This window comes from Enhydra lutris, unplaced genomic scaffold (assembly GCF_002288905.1).
Source record: "Enhydra lutris kenyoni isolate GAN:26980312 unplaced genomic scaffold, ASM228890v2 scaffoldscaffold9, whole genome shotgun sequence".
In the NCBI taxonomy this organism is placed as follows: domain Eukaryota; kingdom Metazoa; phylum Chordata; class Mammalia; order Carnivora; family Mustelidae; genus Enhydra; species Enhydra lutris.
Window position 1 is genome coordinate 30,555,084 of NW_019154093.1, and position 24,667 is coordinate 30,579,750.

Consider the following 24,667-nt stretch of genomic DNA (forward strand, 5'->3'; position numbering starts at 1 on the left):
GATCTAGCTCACCCCTAGCATCATCATTCTCTGTCACTAGAAACCATTTCCCGGTGTTCCTGGGCCAGTATATCCCTTGGTGTGCTTAGTAGCTTTGCAAGCTTAAAACCAGTATATATTTGTGCATATTATTATTCTAAGGTGCTTTGTATACATTTTGAGCAGAGGAAATGGTTGTTATTTGAACCAGAAACTTAGCATTTGCTGTGTACTGATTCTGCCTATTTTCACATCCACAGAAATGAAGATGCAGTCAATCAGATGGCTGTTGTTCCCTTTCCAGTACCATCAAGCTCCCCGTCTTCTGTTGAGGTAAGATGGCTCCCAATTACCATGTAGTGACTTTGATGGATTTGTCAGGATTCTTTTTTTTTCAAATCTAGCAGTTTTGATTTTCAGTATCTGGTATTCCAAATTCATAGAATTTGTTAAATAGGGAATTTCTCTAATTAGAAAGTATTTTAGGATTATAAAGTAATATAAAATAGGGGCATCTAGTAATATAAAATAGTGGCTCAGTCGGTTAAGCGTCTTTTTTTTTTTAAAGTTCAGTTAGCTAACGTATAAGTACATCATTAGTTTTTGATGTAGTGTTCAGTGATCCATTAGTTACATATAACACTCAGTGCTCATCACAACACGTGCCCTCCTTAATACCCATCACCCGGTTACCCCACCCCACCTCCCTCTCTTCTGTAACTCTCAGTTTGTTTCCCAGGGTCCAGAGTCTCTCATGGTTTATCTCCCTCTCTGATTTCTTCCCGTTCAGTTTTCCCTCCCTTGTCCTCTGTGCTATTCCTTATGTTCCACATATGAGTGAAACAATGTGATAATTGTCTTTCTCTGCTTGACTTACTTCACTTAGCATAATCCCTTCTAGTACCATCTGTGTTGATGCAAATGGTGGGTATTCATTCTTTCTGATGGCTCAGTAATATTCCATTGTATATATGGACCACATCTTCTTGATCCATTCCTCTGTTGAAGGGCATCCCAGCTCCTTCCACAGTCTGGCTGTGTTGTGGATATTGCTGCGATGAACATTGGGGTGTATGTGCCCCTTCTTTTCACTACATCTGTATTTTGAGATAAATACTCAGTAGTGTAATTGCTGGGGTGTAGGGTAGCTCTATTCTTAAGATCTTTTAGAACCTCCATATTCTTTTCCAGAGTGGCTACACCAGCTTACATTCCCACCAACAGTGTAAGAGGGTTCCCCCTTCTTCACATCCTTGCCAACGTTTGTTTCCTGTCTTGTTAATTTTTACCATTCTAACTGGTGTTAGGTGGTATCTCTTGATTTCAGCTCAATTCATCTCAGGGTCATGAGATTGAGCCCAGCCTTGGGTTCCGTGCTGAGTGTGGAGCCTGCTTAAGATTATCTCTCTTGCTCTCTCCACCCCTTCCTCAAAAAAAAAAAAAAAAAAAGAAAAGAAAAAAGAAAAGAAAAAAAAAGTAATATAAAATTATGTTAAACACATTAAAACTTAACATAAGAATATTTCTTTCCTTGAAGTTCCTTAAAGTTGGGCATTTCAGAGTTTATTAGAAAAAACTCTTTTTGTTTTTATTTATTTTTTTGAGCTTTTATTTAAATTTCAGTTAGTTAACTTACAGTGTGATATTAGTTTCAGGTGTACAATATAGTGATTCAGTAAATGCATACATCACCTAATGCTCATCAGGACACGTGTACTCCTTAATCCCCATCACCTATTTAATCCATCTCCCCATCTCCCTCCCCTCTGGTAACCATCATTACCTCTTTCTCTATAGTTTCAAAACACTTTATTTTTTTTAAGATTTTTTATTTATTTATTTGACAGACAGAGATCACAAGTAAGCAGAGAGGCAGGCAGAGAGAGAGAGGGAAGCAGGCTCCCTGCTGAGCAGAAAGCCTGATGTGGGGCTCGATCCCAGGACCCTGAGATCATGACCTGAACTGAAGGCAACGGCTTAACCCACTGAGCCACCTAGGCGCCCCTCAAAGCACTTTAATACCTATTATCTATGATCTCAATATCTTTAAATAATTACTTTATTAATGGAGAAATTACTAGTACAAGATTGCGATCACGTTGATCAGCTTCTAGAGTTAGACATACATCAGATAGCTATATAATCAAGTATCTCCTCAGCTGAGGGAATATTACACTCTCTTCACATTTTTATTTATTGAAGTATTTTTAATTCCAAAAAGAAATACATCCTTATTGTAAATAACCAAGCCATGCAGAATTATTAGGGAAAAAAGTTAATTTTCCTTTCCCCCCCTCCCTGAGGAAGTTATTCTTTAGTATTTTTCCATATTTCTTCCATACTTCCATACTTCCTTTTCTTCTACCACAAGAATAAACAGCTATACATGAGAATAATACCTCTTCTAGTAAAAACTCAATTGTATACAATACATCCTTTCCATTCAACAAGCATGCAGGGAGTGCGTGTTATGCATAAGGAAGTCTTTGGGATGAGAGACACGGGTATGAATAAAAAAGAATGCTCCTTGCTGTGGTTCAGCTTACATTCTAATGAGGAAATTAGTGAATAAATACACCAAGAGAATTATCAGTAGTGGTCAGTGCCTTGCAGGGAATTAAAATAGGGAAGGTAGCTTGTGACCACTTCATCTGGTGTTAGGGAAGCACTCTTGGACAAGGTGAACTGTAAATAAGATGAAAATGGTAAGAAGCCAGACACAGAAATAAAGGGGAAGAGCTTTCTTTGTAGGGAGGACAGAAATAACTCTCAAGGGAGGATGTGCTGGGGCGTTGGACGGATATGGCCAGAGGCATACTTGGAGCCTGGAGGGTGGTAATGGGGCGGGAGCTTTGAGTCAGTGAGAAGTTTGGGTTTTAGCCTATTTGTGCCAGGAAACCAGTGAAGGGGAATGAGGTGATTCAGTGTACAGTCTACTCGGTAGAGAATGGACTGCAGGAAGGTACAAGAAATAGGCTAAGAGGTAGAGACCCACATGAGACCTGTTTGCAGGTGGATGAAGACTGCGGTTTGGTGTTGGAGGCAAAGAAAAGTGAGTGGATTCTTGGTGTTCTGGGTGTTGAATCAGACTTGATTGATTAAATATGGGAACTGAGAAGAAATAGAGCATGAATAAATCTAGATTTTTGGCTTGAGCAATTAGATGGATAGCGGTGCCATTTATTACAGTCTGTTGGAGAATAGCTGTTCTTCAGCAGGGAAGCAGAAATTAAGAGGTCTGTGTTCGATAGGTTAAATTTGAGATGCGTGTTATACATCCTTCTGGAATAGATTCTACTCATTTTTTTTAAAAAAAAACTTGGGTTTTTTTGCTTAATGTAGTGGCCATATTTTAATACACTCTGATTATCCTTTTTTTTTTTCCAGCTGACAAATATTTAGATGATGTTCTGATGTCTTGCCAGTATAAGAATACCAAAATAAAGATGATGAGTGTGTGTGAGAGAATTGTTACCAAATAATGCTTTTATTTCTATAGCAAAGATTTCCCCCAAAGTACAATTGCTGAGTCATAAGCTATACAAGTTCAGAATTTTCACTTAGATTGACCACTCGCTACCTGAAAAGGCTATGGTGATAGGTATTGACTCCCCACCAATAGCCATTTAGCCAAAGCTTGCCAGCACTGGGACATTCATTCTAGTTGAGACCTAGGGTAGGCAGTTAGGGTGGTAGAAAGGGGGGGCCCCAGACCCATACTGTTTCTGTTCAAATTCTAGCATAACTATAGACACTGGGCCTTGGACAATACGTTACCTCTTCTGTCATCGCTTTACGTATCTGTAGAAGGGTAACAATAGTTTCACCTCATAGAGTTGATAAGATTAAATAAAACATATGTATCTTTGTGCCTGACACATGGTATTTACTCAGTAAACACTAGTACTTAATTCTTCATCTTTTTGTGTTTACAGAATGTCCTATAAATCGTTGGAGGGAGTGGGGAGAATAAGAGGAATTGTTTTAGAACTTTTTTCTGTTGTATTGTTAGTTATGAATGTACCCATCAAAATATCCCCTTGGAACTGAATTTTAAGGGGATGATTGAATCTTGTGTCTACTCTGTCGAACACTGTCTTAGAGGCCTTCAAATGTGGTCTCCTGTCCCACTTACATCCAGGCCTTTGAGAAACAGTATTATTATTATTCCCACATTGCAGAAGAAGAGACTGGGGTCTAGAGAGGCTAAGTAGTATGCCCACATGCCCAGAGGTGGATATGTTATTAGGATCAGCTTCTTCATCTGCACCTACGGGTGTCACCACCCAACAATCATAGACTTGTAAAGAGCAAAGGAAGTAACATATATAAAACATTTAGTACAGCTCACAGCGGAAAGTACATTTAATAACTGTAAGCTGTTAATTTCTTCAAGTATTTCAGTATATTTAACTCAATTTTTAAGTATATTATACAATATTAGCTACTGTTTTAATATTTGGGTTTTTTTTCATGTTTTTAATTGTGCTAACCACAGAAATGGGTTCTAATTATTCAGTCACCAGTAAAAAAATAAATACTTTATATTATAATTGAATATGTGAATTGAATTATATTATAAAGAGGGTTTTTTAGTTTTTCTCTGAACTATTGGCCTCCAGCAACTGCCCGCAAATGATGAGTGATACCCCTCCTCGGAGTGCTATGTGGAGTCTGAGGTATGCCCTGGGCTCGCATCCACTTCCTTATCTCTTCCCACTTGCCTGTGACGCTCTCACAAGGCCTTTTCCCTCCTCAGCCGTTTCTAGTAAGTACTTAAGCATAACTCATATCTGACATATTGCTGAAAGCACCAGCCCATTTAAATCATAACCAAATAGATGAAATATAACCATAGCATTATTAAGTTGGGCCTGATAATGGTTCAGCACATTGAATAACCATATTATATACGAATGGGATCTCATATTCATTTCCTTATTGAGCAAATATTTATTGAGCCCTGACTATGTGTCGGGTAGTGTTTTGGACACTGGGGATATGGCAGAGAACAAAATCATGTCATGCAGTTGTGGGCCAGCAGAGCAAACAAGAGTGGTGGCAGAACATTGAATAAGAAGTCTGAAGGTGTGGGTTCTTGTTTTAGCTCTACCAATCACCTCTTGGGCATCTGACCTTTTTAAGATAGTTACCCTCTCAAAGCGTTGCTTTTTCTTTAAAGCCACGTTCATAATCTCCCCTGGCTGTGTCAGCAGGCAGTCATGAGGATCAAGCACTAAATGTAGGTGAAAGTATTTTAGAATCCGTGTAGCTATATACGTATATAAAGGATTATTAGCATTCCTGTTGCTATATTCTTGGTGATTGTATTACTGCGGCAGCTGTATGGTACAGTGATGAAGAACACAAGCTTGGAAGTTGAGCAGATCTGAGTCCTAATCTTTGTTCTGCCATTTACTGGCAGAGTGAACTTGAGCCAGTTTAGGTCCACAAGCTTGCATGTCCTCACATGGAAAGGGAAGATTGATAGTAATAATTACTTCTATGGATTTGTGGAAGAATTGAATCATGTTTATAAAATGCTTAGCATTATTCTTGGCACACAGTAAGAACTCATTTTAGTTGTGATTATACTTATATTATTACAGCCCTCTAGCAAAACTCCCGGCCTCCAGCATCTTCCGTTTTCAACAGTTGCATGCAACACAGGATATATTTTCTTAACTGTATTAATGTATGTGTGCTCTTGCTCCAAAACCTTTTATACCTCTTGCCTAGCAGATCTTTGTTTCAAGGTTAGAATTAAGGCTTTGTATTTACCTCCCCAACCTCTACTAATCAGCTTTCTTTTCTCATTAATGCATAATAAAGCACTAGACACTCTCCATGTATCTGTTGATTCCTTCCTTGCACCCCTGCCCCCACTCCCGCAACAGACGCACACACATCTTGGTCTCTCCAATACTTATGTCTTTGTTCCTGTTGTTTCTAACACCTGGGTTGCCTTTCCACTTCCTCTTTATTAATCCACAACCAATAGTTCCTTGAAGAATTGTTTTTGGAAGACTCCTCCAAGTTTTCTATGATTCAAAATGAATAAAATAGGGGCGCCTGAGTGCCTCAGTCACTTAAGCCTCTACCTTTGGCTCAGGTCATGATCCCAGAGCCCCTCATCTGGCTTCCTGCTCAGCAGGAGATCTGATTCTCCCTCTCTCTTTGTCCTTCCCCCCTGCTCCTGCTCCCTCTCTCTCTCTCTCTCCCCCAAATAAATAAATAAAATCTTTTAAAAACAATAAAATAACACCTAGCACTTAAAATATAATAAAATATAATAAATGTGAGATATTATTATGATCAACTTCATCCCACATCATTCCCTTAAGTAATCTTAACTCTCCTTCATAGTTAAATAATTAGTTAAATAATAATGAACCATTATTGGTTCATTTAAAAAATAAAAATTGTCCTTTGTGTGATGCCACCTGGGCCTATAGAAAAGAGGGACCCATTTCTAAAGAAGTTTCTCAACTAGGACTATATTGCTTATAATTCTCTCACTATCTGATTATTTTAAAAATGTATGACTATAGAGAAACAATTATCATATGATCTCACTGATACGTGGAATATAAGAAACAAGGCAGAGGGTCATATGGGAAGAGAGGAAAAAAAGTGAAACAAGACAAAACCAGAGAGGGAGACAAACCATGAGAGACTCTTAATCATAGGAAACAAACTGAGGGTTGCTGGAGGGGAGGAGGATGGGGAATGGGGGATGGGGTGGCAGGGGGATGGACATTGGGTATGTGTTGTAATGAATACTGGGTATTATATAAGACTGATGAATCACAGACCTATACCCCTGAAAGAAATAATACATTACATATTAATTTAAAAATAATAAATATTTGACCAAAAATAAAAGGCTTCATTAAAAATAAAAAATCTACGACTATATGCGCCACACTAAATTGTAGGCTTCTCGCTGGGCTTACTGTCTTCTTGACCACTGCGTTCCTAGGGTCTGGCCTATAGCACTTGCTTAATATTTGTTGAACCAGTAAGTGGGGTGAACTATATTTAAGCTTTTCTACTATAGCCTTGATGCTTCAATTCAATGTTGAATACTTCTTACTGATTTAATTTATCATGGTATTTATCAGATATCCACTTTGTAGATCATGTACATAGTCTCTTGCCTCAAAGAACTTCTAGTCTTATAAAGAAAATAAGAGATGTATATTACTAAAATAAATGTCCCAAGAGATAAAGCTTTAGGAGGAGTTCAGAGAAGATAATAGTATTTCCTGGTAAGAGAACAGCTATTTCTGTTGGGTCGATTGGATTTTAAAATAGGAATATGATTAGATAAGAATGTGGGAATAGCACAAACAAAAACATGGAAATAAGAAAAACTGGGATGTGGAATGGGGAGAAGAATCTAAGGGTACAGTAATACAAGATGAGGTTTGAAAAATCAATTGAGGTCAAATGAGAGAGACTTGAATTTAAATCTCAGAAGGTTTGAATTTCATGTATTCAGCCCTTAGAGTTGTTGAACGCATTTTGAACAATGAAATAGTCTGATCAGAGCTCTGTTTGAGGTAGGTCGTCTAATAGCAACATCAAGGATGTCTCTGAGAGGGAAACCCAATTAGAAAGCCACTGCTCTGGTCTTTTAAGAGGTGCTCAAAGCTCAAGTATACTTGGGTTGCAAGGTACTTATGCCTTTCCTCAACAAGGCAGGATGAATCTTTTAGAATATCTTTATAGAAGCAAGCAACTTCATTTTTTCTTTTTCTCAGAAGTTGTTCTTTTTTGAATACTAAGTGAGACTACGCAGGCCTCCCAAAGAATGGACAGGTTGATTACCCAGGGAATGCTATTAGCATAATTCTCATTTTACCTGTAATTGTTCACTGCCTTCCCAGAATTCTAGGAATAGAATAGCCTAGGAAAATATGCTTATGATGGGGGTAGAATAAAAAAATTTGATTTGTCACATCCAGTCAACATGACTGCAAAAAGAAATATTTGTGAATTTAGACTGGCAATGAGATGAATAAATCATCCTGTGGTTTTTTTGGAAGAGAGAGCATTGGGCTTGAGAAATGGGATGGTAAGACCAATATAAGTTTTTTTGTTTTTTTTTTTTTAAGATTTTTTTGTTTTTTTTTAATTTGACAGAGATGACAAGTAGGCAGAGAAGCAGGCAGAGAGGAAGGGGAAGCAGGCTTCCTGCTGAGCAGGGAGCCCAATGTGGGGCTGGATCCCAGGACCCTGGGATCATGACCTGAGCCAAAGGCAGAGGCCTCAACCCACTGAGCCACCCAGGCACCCCATAAGTTTTTTATTTATAAAAAACTTCCATTGTATCAAGGAGGTATAGTTGCTATTTTGTTGTTGTTGTTGTTGTTGTTGTTGTTGTTTAATTTGCTTAGGAAAACAGTTGTATATACTAATATTCTGGTTCATCATGTTAAATGAGGAAAGAGGATAGGGAACAACATTGTAGAGCATTTAACTGATCGGAAGTGTGGCTTTTCCAGTCCGCAGGAACATCCTTGACTAATTTAGCATTTATTGATAACTTGCTTTCTTCATTTTTTAAGATTTATTTATTTATTTTAAGAGAGAGCAAGTGTGAGTGGGGGGAGGAACAGAGGGAGAGGGACAAGCAGACTCCCCATTGATTACAGAGACTGATGCCAGGCTCAGTCCCAGGACCCTGACATCATGACCTGAGCCGAAACCAAGAGTTGATGCTTAACTGACTGAGTCACCCAGGGGCGCCTGATAACCCACTTTCAAATAAAAATATAAATTCCTGTTCTCATGTTCTCACTGTGTAGTTGAGGAAAACTATAGGTAAATAGAGGGTATGAAAAAATTAAGTAGTATAAAAATAAAATCTATCATCACTATATGTAGATTTTGAGGAACCCAGGGGAGGGAATTTAGAACTTCCTGAAGGTTTGGAAGGGACTTCTCTGAGGATTGAACAACCTTTTTTATCATCTTTTTTCTTTATTTTTATTTATTTATTTATTTATTTATTTATTTATTTATTTTGGTGTAAAGGCTGTGTTAGGCATACATTCAGGTGTCTTGCTTTTTCTTTTTATTCATCTTGAAAACATAATTCACCACAGAAGCTACTATCTGTGGTCTTCCCGGGATAAGGTCATTGTTCTTGAGCCCTTGAGCAGCCTTGGCGGCACAGGCAGCTTTGGACAGGTGGTTTGAGGATCAGCAAGAAAGGAAGGGAACATCCAGCTACCCAAATTAGCTGAATCATCTTGGGTGTCACTGGGCCACCATCCATCAGCCAGATGGTCTTCAAACCACCGTGATGTAATTGTGCTTTGGAAGTCATGCTTGGTGACCTATTTTCCTCTTCCCATCCCTGACTGATTCCTGATTTTCTAAGCTCCTGGTCAGAGGGGTATTTTAAAAGTTGCGTAACACATGTGAGCCATTCTTTTCTCAAATAGAACCCACATTGTTTCGTTCTGTGCCTCATTTAAGCATGAAAACTCTTCGCTAAGTAGTCACTCTCCTAGGAAAGCCCATGCTTTTATTGCTAACCTCTCTCAATTCCAACTTCCTTTTTTGCCTGACTCCTTTCCATCTAGATTTTGACTTCAAACCCTCATCTATGGAACCATCTCAAACTAACCCAGTAACTAAAAACAGAGGAAAAGCTTTAGACGGGGTTCATGGTAGAGTTATAAAGAGCATTGACTTTGAAATGAGAGAGACCTAGGATGAATACAAGAAGGATCAGACAAAGGAAATGAATGAGCCACAGATGTTGGATTCAAAGATCTTTCAGCCTCATCGGGAACATACATAATTAGGATACAAAGGAGATGATAAGTGATGTAGGAAGTTCAGGTAAAATGTTAAGTGAGGTTAGAGGAAGAAGAGATATCTATAGCTAAGGAAAAGGAAAGGATTTATGGAGTAAGTGACATTTGAGATTCGGCTTTGTGTGATAATTCTGTAGGTACAGATATAAAGGATATTCTCTTTTGTTTTTATCCAAATCTTAAAAGATCTACAGCCCATTTGTAATCTCGACTGTCTTGCCCACGTTTTCTTACATTTTCAGAGCTGAAGCATCAAACACCTGGTTTCTTTTGACTTCAGTATTCATTTTATAAAGACCAAGAAAACCTCACTTCTGTACTCACATTGCTGAGAAATGTAAAAGAATCCTCTGACTTATTTACAAAGCGCTTTGCTTTCCCCCAAGAAGACATGTGCATAATTAGATGAATGACATCAGCTGGCCACCATCCTGGTGAAAATCTCCTCTCATTTGGGATTAGAGGAACCCCCTTTGTATTTGTTCTATAATTCAATGTGCTGCAGTTACAAACACTGAATGTCTCAAAGCCTTGGTGAGATAGCATAGCCCCCCCACACATAAGCCGCCCCCTGTCCCAGGGCTTCTTCGGGGCTCACCACAGCTTAGAGAAGCAGACACATGAAATACTTGGGGGCATTAAAGGTTTCCCATAGAATTGAAAGGTCCCCCAATAATGGGTCCGTGATCAAAGGTGCGAGACTGATTCAAAGCGAAGGTCAAGCAAAGCTTTATTTCACACCAAGCATCGAGAATCAAACCGACCAGCCGGGGCCGTCTCTTACAAAGAGGCCACCCCTCCCTGCCTTACAGACTCACTTTTTTATAGAGCAAAGTCCATGTGGTTGAGCCTGGCCACACACAGGTGGCCAGTGAGATTGCAGCACACAGAGAAAGCTGCATAGTCATGCTAGGTTACACACGGGTGGCCAATTGAATTACAATTTACCTTAGTAGATATTTGAACTAGCCTATCACCTTGGTCAGAATTGGCGCCCAAAAGGCAGGACCCACACTCCTTGGTAGCTAGGGAGACAGTATGTGCGCCCCACTGATTAGATATCTCCACCTGGCCCGACCTTCCCTTGTATCTGGGCTTTGTTACCTGGGACTGGTTTCTGGAACTTGCTTTTTTTTTTTAAAGATTTTATTCATTTCATTTGACAGACAGAGATCACAAGTAGGCAGAGGCAGGCGGAGAGAGGAGGAAGCAGGCTCCCTGCCGAGCAGAGAGCCCGATGCGGGGCTCGATCCCAGGACCCTGGGATCATGACCTGAGCCGAAAGCAGAGGCTTTAACCCACTGAGCCACCCAGGCGCCCCGGAACTTGCTTTTAAGTAAGTTCCCGGGGTGGGGGGTGGGCGGGGGACAGTTTAAGTTTTACTGCATAAACAACAAAATCACTGTTTAACCGGATGGAATCTCTCTGGCTAAATAGGCCCTTATAGAATAAGTCTTGGTTTTTAAAAGTGTAATTGAGGGGCACCTGGGTGGCTCAGGTGGTTAAGCATCTGCCTTCCGTTCAGGTCATGATCCCAGAGTCCTTGGATCAAGCCCCACCTGTGGCTCCCTGCTCAGTGAGGAGTCTGCTTCTCCTTCTCCCTCTGCCAGCCACTCCCTCTGCTTGTGCTCTCTCTCTGTGTCAAATAAATATTTTTTAAAAATAAAAGTGTAATTTGTTTCTTCTGAATTTTTCTCTCCATAGAACTTACTGCTGTCTAAAATGCTGAAAATCAATATATTCTCAAGCTTAGTTTCTTAACTTGAGCATATTTATTTCATATGGTGACTTCTTGATTACCCAAAATTCACTGAGAGGAGGTTGTTCTACCTAATGAGATTTTCTGGTTAACCAATGCTAAAAAGGTTTAAAAATTAGTGGTCTGATAGTGATGATTTATTTTTAAGATTGTGAATTCTGTTTTCTATAAGATTAGTTATCAACACTCAGTGCTGACAAGGAATAAAGAGAGAAGAAAAAAACAAGAGCATCATTTACTTAGGGCCTAGAGCATAGTTAACCAGAACAGCACCTTTGATGTCAGTCTTTCCTAGCTTTGAATCCTGGGTTCACCTCTCACTGGCTAGACAAGTTCATTTAAAATGTATCCTCTTCCCATGAATGAATTGGAATGACTTTGGTACATACTCATATGAGGTTGTTCTGAAGACTCCATGGAACAAGGGATAGATAAAGAACCTGTCTCAACAAAAAGCTGGAAGCAAATTAATTCACCTGGTGTTGCACTAATAGACATTTTGCATGTTAATTTATTAATCTTTAAGGCAACCTATGGGGTAGTATTTTTATTTTTTTTTTTTAAGATTTTATTTATTTATTTGTCAGACAGAGATCACAAATAGGCAGAGAGGCAGGCAGAGAGGCAGACAGAGAGAGAGAGAGAAGGAAGCAGGCTCCCCGCCAAGCAGAGAGCCCGACTCGGGGCTCGATCCTAGGACCCCGGGATCACAACCCGAGCTGAAGGCAGAGGCCTTAACCTACTGAGCCACCCAGGCAACCCTGGGGTAGTATTTTTAATCTGGTACTTTTATCTGTGCTTTAAAAATAACTGTTCAGACTTAGAACCTTCCTGAAAGTCATATAGTTCTAATTTGCAGGTTGAGATTTGAACCTGGAGCTGAGCAATTTAACATTCATGCTTTTTTTTTTTCCCCTTAGTTTTGTGGGTTTTGTTTTTTTTTTTTCCAGTTGGTTGGTTTGGGGGGGGGTTGTTTGTTTTTAGTAATCTTTACAACCAGTGGGGAGCTCAAACTCATGACTCTGAGATCAAGAGTTGCATGCTGTTCCAGCTGGGTCAGCGAGGTGCCCCTATGCTACTTTCTCTGTTAGATTTTTTTTTTTTCTTTTAGATATTTCTTATAGCTCTCCTTTATTTCTTAAACTTGGAATAATACATACAAATTCATCTGTAATCAAACAGTATAGAAATAACTAATGCAACAGTTCCTCATTCTTTAATACTATTCCCCAGAAGTAAGCAATTAAAAAATTTGTTCTATATGCTGACAAGTATTTTCCTGCATGTGTATCTATATATGCGTATATTTTGTAATTTTTTCTTTTTTTTTTTTTTTAAAGATTTTATTTACTTATTTGACAGAGAGAGAGAGATCACAAGTAGGCAGAGAGGCGGGCAGAGAGAGAGGAGAAAACGGGCTCCCAGCCAAGCAGAGAGCCCGATGCAGGGCTCAATCCCAGGACCCTGAGATCATGACCTGAGCTGAAGGTAGAGGCTTAACCCACTGAGCCACCCAGGTGCCCCTTGTAATATTTTTCTGAAAAATTTTTCAAACCTGCATTCTTTCAATGGCATGTAAAAATTTCTCTTTCTCGGGCGCCTGGGTGGCTCAGTGGGTTAAGCCACTGCCTTCGGCTCAGGTCATGATCCCAGGGTCCTGGGATCGAGTCCCGCATGGGGCTCTCTGCTCAGCAGGGAGCCTGCTTCCCTCTCTCTCTCTCTCTGCCTGCCTCTGTCTACTGTGATCTCTCTCTGTCAAATAAATAAATAAAATCTTTTAAAAAAAAATTTCTCTTTCTCTACATTATCAATATTGAATGTTCTCTTTCTATTCTCTTGTCCATTCAATAGATGAAAGAACACTATATCTTTGCTTCAGTTTGCACTACTTAAATTACAAGGATGAGGTTGAATGTCCCAAGATCAAAACTATTTTCTCTCCAAACAGTCCCACCGTATCTGTAGTAATGCCAAAATGGTGGTGTTTTAACATAAAAATCCAAATAAATACAATGTAGATACTCTATGTATCATCCTGTTCTCCCTTATGTGCCCTCAGAAAATAAACAAACTTCTGAATTAAGTATAACATTTAATATGTTACAGTTCAATTGAGGAGATACTGAATGTGTTTTGGAATTTTATTTATTTATTTTAATTTATTCATTTATTTGAGAGAGAGAGAGAACATGTGTGCACACACAAGCTGGGGGAGGGACAGAGGGAGAAGATCTCAAGCAGACTGCCCATTGAGCATGGAACCTGACACAGGGCTCAGTCCCAGGACCCTGAGATTATGACCTGATCCAAAATCAAGGGTTTGCCACTTAACCACCTGAGCCACCCAGGAGCCCCTGTTTTGGAATTTTAATAGGCCTTATTCTTAAAGATGTCTCATTTATATTAAATAAATATTTTTAGAATTTTGCAGAAAATAACTGTCAAGGAAACAACTGTCCATGCAGTGGTTTACCCAGGATTTGTCCAGTGTTTTTCATGCACCAGAGGTAGTTTTAGGTACTTGCGTTTCAGAGATAAACAGGATAAATACAGTGTCTTATCTCAAGTAGTTTAATTTTCACTGAGATAAACAAGCATCTCAGAAAGTTTTGGCCAGAGGAAATAGAAGTGCTAACTGGCTGAAACATTAAGTAAACATTTGAGGTCTCAGGTGAAGGCTGCTAAGAATAAGACTGTACTTAGGTCAGGTTGATGCAGTGGCCCACGTTTGCCATCAGAGTCCACCTTTTCCATCTCCAATTTGTCATTCACAGTATCAGCTTCATCTCAACGCTGGTTTCCTCAGGACTGTGGGATTGCTGCACATGGCAATTTGAGCTTCATGCTTTCTTGTTAATGTGGAAGGTGGGAAGGGACTTCTTGTGGTTCTTTTAAGACAAAGGAGGAACTGGAGGACCTGCCTGGCTCAGTCTGTGGAGCATGCAACTCTTGAGCTAGGGATTGTGAGTTCAAGCCCCACACTAGGTATAGAGATTACATAAAAAGTAAAAATCTTTTTAAAAGAACTTTTCTAGAAGTCTCTTTGTGTCTCATTGAGCAGAACTGGATCACATACCCACTCCTGACAACAACATCGAACAACAACAACAACAGAGAATAGGGAACAACAACAACAACAGAGAATAGGGAACAGCTTTTTCTAAGACATATCCATAAGGTGCAGGGACAGATCTGGGTGGTGGGGGTGGGTAGGAGGAGAAGTTGTGGGGATGGCCTTCTAATGGAAAGGAGGAAGCTAGGAATGGCCACTAGAGAGGAAACAGTATCTACAACAATAATAAAATAAGCTATTGTGGTTGAGTATCTATATAGTTCTGGGCAGTGTGAGTGAAGAAAAACATCATCATTTTCTTCTTAATGTGCCATAGGATCAAAGTGGTACGGAACCTGTTAGCAGTGAGGATGATGGCAGTCTCGAAGTTGGTATTAAACAATTGCCTGAAAATGAAAGCTCCAAACTGGTGAGAATCCTCAGTGTTCTTCATCCAATGTTCTTTTTTAAAGGTGCATCATGTATATTTTGTACCACCATGGAAAGGATCAACTTGCATTTTATTTACTTCTCTAGAAATCTTTTTTTTGTTTGTTTGTTTGTTTTTTTTAAAGATTTTATTTATTTATTTGACAGAGAGAGATCACAAGCAGGCAGAGAGGCAGGTAGAGAGAGAGGAGGAAGCAGGCTCCCTGCCGAGCAGAGAGCCTGATGCGGGGCTCGATCCCAGGACCCTGAGATCATGACCTGAGCCGAAGGCAGTGGCTTAACCCACTGAGCCACCTAGGCGCCCCAACTTCTCTAGAAATCTTGATCTCAGAGCTAGTAGAAGCTTTTCCGTGTGGAATGACCCATTAATTCCAACAAATAGCATATTCTGCTATTTTCTTCATGCCTGAATTGTGCTGTTTGGGAAAAAAGAAGCAATTTCTCTTTTAATCTTCTCAGTATGGCTTCTTTAAGGGTGTAGGTCTATCCTCAATTAGTCCATAAAGGCACAGAAAAAGATGTTAAATTTATTCCACTGATTCTTAGTAAAAGATGGTTAAAATCACCAAGGGGCTCGAGCATTAGAAGTGAGTCAGGTTTGTTTAAGTTGTTTATTTTTATTATTATTATTATTTTAGAAATCTCTACATCCATCATGGGGCGTGAACTCACAACACAGAGATCAAGAGTCACATGTTCTTCCAACTGATCCAGCTAGCTGCCCCCAAGAGAGTCGGTTTTAGAGAACCATTTCTCCTTATATATTTTAATGCTTAATATTTTATTTCATATTTATTCAACTTTTACTGTGTATTGGATACTGTCCTGCATGCTACATTAATTTCCTCATCCTTACAGTGCAGGTAGTGATAACTTTCTTTTACACACGAAGAAACTGAGGGCTTATGATGTTCACTAACTTGCCAGAGGCCACTCACTAGAACGTGGTAAGACCCAGAGATTCACCCCCGTTCAGTTGCCTCCCATGCTTTCATTCACAATCCGTCTTTTTGTTTTGCAGCCTTATACTTACAGGGTTAGACTGCAAGTTCCAGAAAGAAATGCGGGCTTTTTTCTCTCTATTTCAAAATGTCTTACAAATCTCAAAGAATTATCACTTGGGAGGGTCACCCTGATTTTATGGCAGCACAGAGTTGTTCATTTTACTTCAGGGAGTTTGAGAAATCATTTATCTTCTTTCAACTTTTAGAAAATGTATATTGGGACTATCTTAAATTCTGTGTCCTAGAAAATAAACTGATTCTTTCAAGCTGAAGGGAAAGGACGTTTCAGCAAAAATGGAAATGACAGTGGGCTACTTCTGGGCAAATTGTAAATGGGACACAAGAACTCTGGCGTCAAAACACTGGGACTAACAGATTATAACCATTGTTCTTAAAGAAGATGTTCCAAGGTTACACTGTTCCTTCTCTAAAAGATAAACAGCATATTTGCCTTGGAAGGAGAGTGAGTAACATCAACAAAGTTTGAACTCAAAGCTCCTTCATTTAAAAACACTATGAACGTGGTTGTTTTGGGCACTGTATCTCCAAGACAGGTTAGGGGAAAGTCTTATAAAACAACAGGGTTTTGTAAGTAGGGGCCTACAATGCAGTCCACAGAAGAAATGGTAAAAAAGGGTGAAAACACTTCCTTGCTTGCCAGAAAAGTCTGGTAATCCAAAGAGATTCACCTGAAGGCTATAGGCAACCGCCATCCAATACCCACTTGCTGTTCCCAAGAAAGCAATGCCAGTGATGGGGCTCCAAATGTCAAGACAATTGAAGGGACCCACTCTCAGGCACAGGATTTGAAGGGCTGCGGGTAATTTATAGATACTATTTTATACTGCATTTCACTAAAATGGAAGCCTTCCCTTACCCACTGACTGCTGTCTCTCTTTTTGCTTCCCCTCCCCTCCTCACCTCCTCTCGATATTACAATTCTTACTGTTTCCAGTAAAATCTATACATGGTCTACTTGAGGGAGGAAAGATAGCCTAAATTTAAACAACTTTTATAGATAAATACAAATGGCCTACCATAAAACATTAGTCAAAAGTGTGGTCTTGGGTGAGTTACTTGACCTCACCAACCCGCAGTTTTCTCACCTGAGGAAGAAGAGTAATCAGGATGTTAGGAGGAAACAAATGGACTATATGATATAAATCATGTAGTAGAGTGTAGGACAAATAGTTGGTGTTTAGCAAGTTCATTCATTAATTCAACAAATACTTGCTGAATGCCATTATGTCCCAGGCACTAGAGATATAATAGTGAACAAAATGTAGAAAAATGCCTGCTCTCAGGGCGCAGAAGTGGCACCGTTCATTAAGCATCTGACTTGATTTTGGCTCAGGTCATGATCTCAGGGTTGTGAGTTTGAGCCACACAGAACCCCACATCAGGCTCCACACTGAGACTTGCTCGTCCCTCTGCCCATTCCCCCCCCCATAAATAAATAATTTTTTTTTTCTTTAAATGCCTGCTCTCATGGGGACTCTCTTCAGGATGAGTTGGGGGAGGAGCATAGATAATAAATTAGCAAAATATTAGATTGGATCGTAAGAAATTGCCTTTTTTGTAGGTAAGAATTTCATATGGTGCAACCTGATGTGTTCTCTTGTTACAAAGAATTAATAACTGTTAATTGTCACTAGTTATCATGATTATTTCTATTACAAGATTGGTGCAAGGGTTGCTACTCCATCCTAGGATTGTTGGCCAGTGCATCTTGTCAGAGGACAGCATGTGATGTGTGTGGGTCTTGACTCATTTCTGTTTATGTCAAGACAGTTCGAAACACTAAGCCGTTAACCCTCTAAAAGTTGCTTCCTTGCTGGGGTCATCAGTCTGTCTCATCAGGCACTATGCTGGCCCCTACAGGAGTGAGCAGGAGAAACACCAGCCTTGCTCTTCAGAAGTTGACCCTCTAGAACCACTGAGGATAACAGAATTTGTATCTGGAAAATCATACATGCAGAAGTATAGTAGAGAGAGAGAGAAGAAAAACAACAACACTATGATGCATGTGTTCAAAAGTAGAAAGAAGACCATCTCAGTCAGGGATTAAGGAAGGTTTCCTGGAATTGTGGCCTTTAAGGTAAACCTCCAAAGATGAGAAGGCAACTGACTGGTGAGGTTGGCATAGAGAGGAGGTTTACCAGCTGAGTCAGTGCGGATGATGGAGTAGCACATGAGTGTTGGGCATTTGTGGGACAACAATGAGCGATATAATTTGAACAGTGGACTCAAAGAGCTGAAGGGACTATATGCTGTGAATTATCGATGAACTTATTCGTCTTCATGTGCTCAGTGCTCAGTGCTCAGTCCATGTCCCAGTAGCTACATGGATTTGGGTAGACACAAGGTGCTACCTAGGAGAAAGTACTTCAGAGAGCTGTTAAGTTCTTCGAGACTATCTGTTTCCAGAGCTAAGACTAAGTCATGGGTCAGCATATTCCAGGACTGTTTCCGCTGTTCAGTCATGGTTGACTTTGGTCCACATCTCAGTAGTCCCCAGATTTCACATCTGAGGGATTTATAATAACTTCAGTAGGTATTGGGTTTCTCTCAAATATTTTTAAAGGGTGAATAACTTGTTTTTAGACAACTCATCAGATGATGGTTTGTGAAACGTAGATTTCAGTTGTGAGAGACTGGAGGCAGGGAAGTGTCTGGAATCTATTTCAGAAGTCTAGGTGAGAGCCTGTTAAAACTATTTTTTAAGCCTTTTGAAAGGAACTTTTAAAAAACTATCTGCACAGAGCTTTGCGATTTGTAAAACAAAGTGTCATTATCTCATTAGCTTAATGTTTTAATATCTAAATTTTTTCTAAAATGATACTTTGTGATCTTATTCAATTTTATCCCCAAATAACCCTGTGTAAAAAGTAGAGCAGGAATTATTTATCCCAGATTTACAGATGAGATCTTAATCTGCTTAGCAAAGGATCACAAAACGGGAAATTGGAAGGGCTGGGTCTCATCCTGAAGGGGCTTTGACTCCTCAGTATCTTGACATAGAAGGTCATGAATCCCTGAAGTATTATCTTAATCTTTTGGATATCAACCTACTTTTTTTTTTTTTTAAAGATTTTATTTATTTATTTGTCAGAGAGAGAGAGAGAGAGAGTGAACACAGGCAGACAGAGTGGCAGGCAGAGGCAGAGGGAGAAGGAGGCTCCCCGCCCAGCAAGAAACCCGATGTGGGACTTGATCCCAGGACGCCCGGATCATGACCTGAGCCGAAGGCAGCTGCTTAACCAACTGAGCCACCCAGGTGTCCCAATCAACCTACTTTTTAAAAAAGATTTTACTTATTTGAGAGAGAAAGAGTGAGAGTGAGGGGGAGCATGGGGTGGGGAGGGGGGGAGAGGTGGATGGAGAGGGAGAAGCAGACTCCCCACCAAGCAGGGAGCCTGACGTGGGGCATGATGCCAGGACCCTAAGACTGTGACCTGAGCCGAAGTTAGGCACTTAACCGACTAAGCCACCCAGGCGTCTCTCAGCCTATGTTTTTATCATGTTGAGAGTATCTGCATTTATATAATATACTCTTTTGAAGCAGTATAACTAAATTATCAAGAGTACAGACATTGGAGCCAGACTACTTGAATTCAGATCCTGACTCTACCATTGACTACCGATATAATCTTAGGCACAGAACCTTTCTGTGCCTCAGTTTCTGCATCTGTGAAATGGGAGAAAGAAACCACAATTGTGAGACCTGAGGAGGGCCAGCTATCCAGTACTATGCAGAACCATGCCAGAGTGCACTAGAGTCACTGTAGAAGGGTGAGTCATTAATAGCAATGATGCTGTTATTCCAATTAAAACATTTAGTGTTAGGGGCGCCTGGGTGGCTCAGTGGGTTGAGCCGCTGCCTTCGGCTCAGGTCATGATCCCAGGTCCTGGGTTCAAGCCCTGCATCGGGCTTTCTGCTCAGCAGGGAGCCTGCTTCCTCCTCTCTCTCTGCCTGCCTCTCTGCCTACTTGTGATTTCTCTCTGTCAAATAAATAAATAAAAATCTTTAAAAAAAAAAAAAAACAAAACATTTAGTGTTAGCCACATAAGGATTAGCTGTTGTGAGCGAAGCATTAGGTGTAACTTAAAAAACCAAAGTGAATTGTTCAGCCTGAAAAATCTAAATGCTGATCATAATAGGCAGTATGTATTGAACGCCTGTGTGCTAAACGTTATTCTAAGCTCATTTACGTAACAGTCCTATGAGGTTAGTACTAGTATTATCCCCATTTAAGAGATGAGGAAACTGAGGCACTGAGACACTAAATAATCACCCAGTGATGGGGAGAGGTCTGGGTGGCTTAGTCGGTTGAGCATGCAGACTCTGGGTTTCCGCTCAAGTCATGATCTCAGGGTCCTGGGATCGAGCTCTGCGCCAGGGGCTCCACGCGCAGAGGGGAGTCTGCTTGAAGAGTCTCTCCCTCTGCCCCTCTCCTCCTCAAATAAATAAATCTTAAATGAAATATATTATGGGTCCTGCTTTACTGACAAGGTCCTAAGGCTATGAGGTGGCTAGTATGTTCCTAAGGTCTCGCAGCAGGTAAGTCGGATGGCTGGAACTCAAACCCAGTTATTTTTGCCCGGAAATCCTGTCATCTTCTCGTTGTGTGGGTCACATAGACAACATTTCTAGAATATCAAAAATACCACTGTGTGGTCTGTTTGCTTGAGCAACAAATACTAATCGAGTGTGGCTTGCTGTTTGCAGAAGATTCAGTGATGAGCAGAACTGTTAGAGCTTCTTAAAGAGCTTGAGATGTCTGAGGACAAGTGTTCCCATCAGCTTGCCATCTCTAGAAATTCGGTGGCTAGTGGGAAGAAAGGAGCCAGGGAAGGAAAAGAGGAGATAGTACTGTTTTCTTCTAAATAGCTAACCTCTGTTCTTGCTGCCTCCTTTGGATCTCTAACCCTGTTGGATATTGGGATTTTCTGCCTTGAAATAAAACCAGCTTACTTTTTCTTTTGTTCTTGTCTGTCTCCGTCTCCATGCTGTTCTAGATATTAATAGCCAGTAAAATCATTTTAAAGCAACTAGCTCCACAACAAAATAATAAAAAGACAAATAACTCAGTTTAAAAAAATGGGTGAGGGGGTGCCTGAGTGGCTCAGTTCGTTAAGTGACTGTCTTTGGCTCAGGTCATGATCCTAGAGTCCCAGGATCGAGTTTGGCATCGGGCTCCCCGCTGAGCGGGGAGTCTGCTTCTCCCTCTGACCTCTCCCCTCTTATGCCCTCTCTCTCTCACTCTCTCTCTCAAATAAATAAATAAAATCTTTTTTTAAAAGTGGATAAGGACCTGAATAAGCATTTCTCTAAAGATATACAAATGGCCAATAAGCACGTGAGAGGATGCTCAACCTCAGTAACCATTAGGGAACTAAATACATATCAAAACCACAGTGAGGGGGCGCCTCGGTGGCTCTGTGGGTTAAGCCGCTGCCTTCGGCTCAGGTCATGATCCCAGGGTCCTAGGATGGAGTCCCGAATCGGGCTCCTTGCTTGGCAGGGAGCCTGCTTCCCCCTCTCTCTCTGCCTGCCACTCTCCTGCTTGTGTACTTGCTCTCTCTCTCTCTCTCTCTCTTTCTGACAAATAAAATCTTAAACACACACACACACACACAATGAAATACACTTTACACCTACTAGGAGGACTGTACTCAGACAGATAATAGCAAGTGTTGGCAAGGATGGGGAGTGATTGGAACTCTCATACATCGCTAGTGAGAATATAAAATAGCATTGCCAGTTGAGAAAACCGTTTGCAGTTCTTCACAATATGAAGCATATTTATATCATCATATCGTAATTTCGCTCCTAGGTGTACACCCAAGAGGAATGAAAGAAAACCAATCCACACAAAAACTTGTACACCAGTGTTCATAGCAGCATTTTTCATAAGAGCCCCAAAATGGAAACAGCCTAAATGTCTACCAGCTGAATAAATGAAATGTGGTACATTATGCAGTGGAATATGAGCAGTAGGAGATCATGAAGCTCTGATATATGATGCGGCCACATGGTGTGTGTGTGAAATGTCAAGAGGAGACATACGGACAGAGACAGGCAATAGATCAGCGATTGCCTGTGGCTGGGGGTGTGGGCAGGGAACGGGAGTGACCCTGATGGGTACAGGGTTTCTTTCTGAGGTTATGAAAAGGTTCTAAACTTAGATTGTGATATTTGTACAACTCTGCAAAAACCATAGTATTGTATATTTGAGATGGGGGGTATTTTGTGGTATGTTAATTATATCTCAATAAAGATACTCTTAAAAAACAGGAGCAGTGGGGCACCTGGGTGGCTCAGCGGGTTAAGCCTCTGCGTTCGGTTCAGGTCATGATCTCAGGGTCCTGGGATCAAGCCCCGCGTCGGGCTCTCTGCTCAGCAGGGAGCCTGCTTCCCCCCCTCTCTCTGCCTGCCTCTCTGCCTACTTGTGATCTCTCTCTGTGTCAAATAAACAAATAAAATCTTTAAGAAAAAAAAAAGGGAGCAATATGAGAGAGAGGTAAAAATATAGATAATCCACAAAGTGAAATCAAATGAGCAATGCTGAGGTAACCTCTAGAAACAGATTCAGTTAAATAAGTATATAGTCTTTCCACCGTTTGGGATATTTTACCAGTTCAATAATCCCTGGTAGAAAAGATTGTCCATCAAAATTAAAGCCTGACTTTATCTTACAAATTCTCGCAGTCTGCCTGTTATTGCATTCTGTGCTAGATCCTAGAATGATGCTACAGAAGGTAAACAGACAAACTCTCTCCCTGTGTTGTTTACAGTCTTCATGGCAGATGGACGTCATTCAGATAATGTCACAAGTAGAATGAAGTCTCAGCTTTGATCAGAGCTAAGAACTAGAGGTGCTTGGTGCTAAGGGAGCACAGAAGGGGATTGGATGTTGTAAGGGAGGGCTTTCCCAGGGAAACAAACTGAGATCAGAAGGAGAAGCTGACGCTACTGGGAATGTGGTGAAGAAGAAAGAAGGAAGGGTGCTAGGTGATGGTAGAGTCTCGGGGAGTCCAGTGAACTGAGCATATGCAAGTGCACGGTCGCCAGCCCTGGTGAGAGACCCCAACTGGAGCCAGGCCACGTTAGCGAGGTGATCCCTATGCTGAGAGCAGTGGGAGGCCCCGCGGGGCTCTAGAAGGTGACTGCACTGGAGCTGCCACGTGGTGACTAGCTTGGACCGGGGCCAGGCTGGACACCGCCTGACGAGCTGAAAGTTCATTGTAGCAATGGCCATCCACAAGAGACGCCAACGGCTGTCTATCCTCATACTCTGTGTAAAGGTTTTAATAAACAGCAAGGAAATACAAGTTCCACAGAAGACTGCCAGTAAATTACCTTTCTTACCCTCAGTATGCAAACCATCTGCTATATGTATTTTTTAAACCTTCCTCTGAACGCAGGTTTAGAGCTATTTAAATGGCAACAGATGACTGTCTGGGTCTTGAGAACCAGCATCATCCCAGGACTTGGTCAGCAGCCCAAGAGAAACCTGCAAGGAAATGCCCCCAACAGATGTGCTCAGTGTTATTTCCCCAATTCTTTTTTTTTTTATATATATTTATTTATTTATTTATTTGACAGAGAGAGAGATCACAAGTAGGGAGAGAGGCAGGCAGAGAGAGGGGGAAACAGGCTCCCCGCTGAGCAGAGAGCCTGTTGCGGGGCTCGATCCCAGGACCCTGAGATCATGACCTGAGCTGAAGGCAGAGGCTTACCTCACTGAGCCACCCAGGCGCCCCATCTTTCCCCAATTCTTGAAACTGCTTCACATCAATACAGTCTTTGTGCCTGTGTGTCCAGTGGCCCTTGTCATCACAGATCTGATACAGCAGCCTCAATAACATTTTAGATTTCTCAAAAGTTTTCAAAATGTTTAGATTTCTTTTTCCAGCTGTCTGCAGTGTATTTTTACTGTTGTCTTTCATTATGGAATATTTCCGATCCTTAGGGCAAGAGTAGAAAAATGAGAGTATTTCAGTGAGCTCAGGGTGGCATTCAACCTGTGGGTTCTTTGTGGAGATTTGGGAATGTACGGGGTAGCAAGATGCCTGAGGAAGCATGAGTCGTTTCTGAATTCACTTTCACTAACTTCAGTGAGCCATGACATGGAAATTCACGCCATAACTGGCCATGCATTGGACCATTTCAGTCTCCACCAGCTACAATAGCAACATTTGAGGAACACTTTTTCCTCTCCACTTGCTTTGCTTGATCCATACAAAATTTTCAAACATATCTATTGAAAAATCAGTGATGGGTGTTACAGATACTACCCATGTCTCCAAGTAGCATGATAGTACTTGCTCTCTCTGATGAAAAAGGCTATCAGGTGCAAATCGTGAGCTCAGAAATCTGAACAGGCTTAACGCTCACCCCTGATGTTCACTAGGAAAAGCGCCTTATCCTGTCTATCTGCATTCTTCATCCAGAAACAGAGGAGGAGGATGTCCACCTCTCTGTTGTGAGGACGGAGTGTGATTTTATACATGAAATGCTTAGCACGGTGCTTGATGTGCAGTGAGGGCTCAGTAAATGTAGGTGTTGCTAGCACCAGATTGTGCC

General features: G+C 40.8%; 1 protein-coding gene across 1 annotated transcript in view; it reads left to right on the plus strand.

Moving 5' to 3' along the window:
- Window positions 1–24,667, plus strand: part of LOC111142889 (PATJ, crumbs cell polarity complex component) — a 372,385-nt gene that overhangs the window by 266,627 nt on the left and 81,091 nt on the right. The window contains exons 29-30 of the mRNA XM_022496281.1: window positions 240–312; window positions 14,961–15,053. Of these exons, the coding sequence (XP_022351989.1) occupies window positions 240–312; window positions 14,961–15,053 (166 nt within the window). The remainder of the gene's footprint in view (window positions 1–239; window positions 313–14,960; window positions 15,054–24,667) is intronic.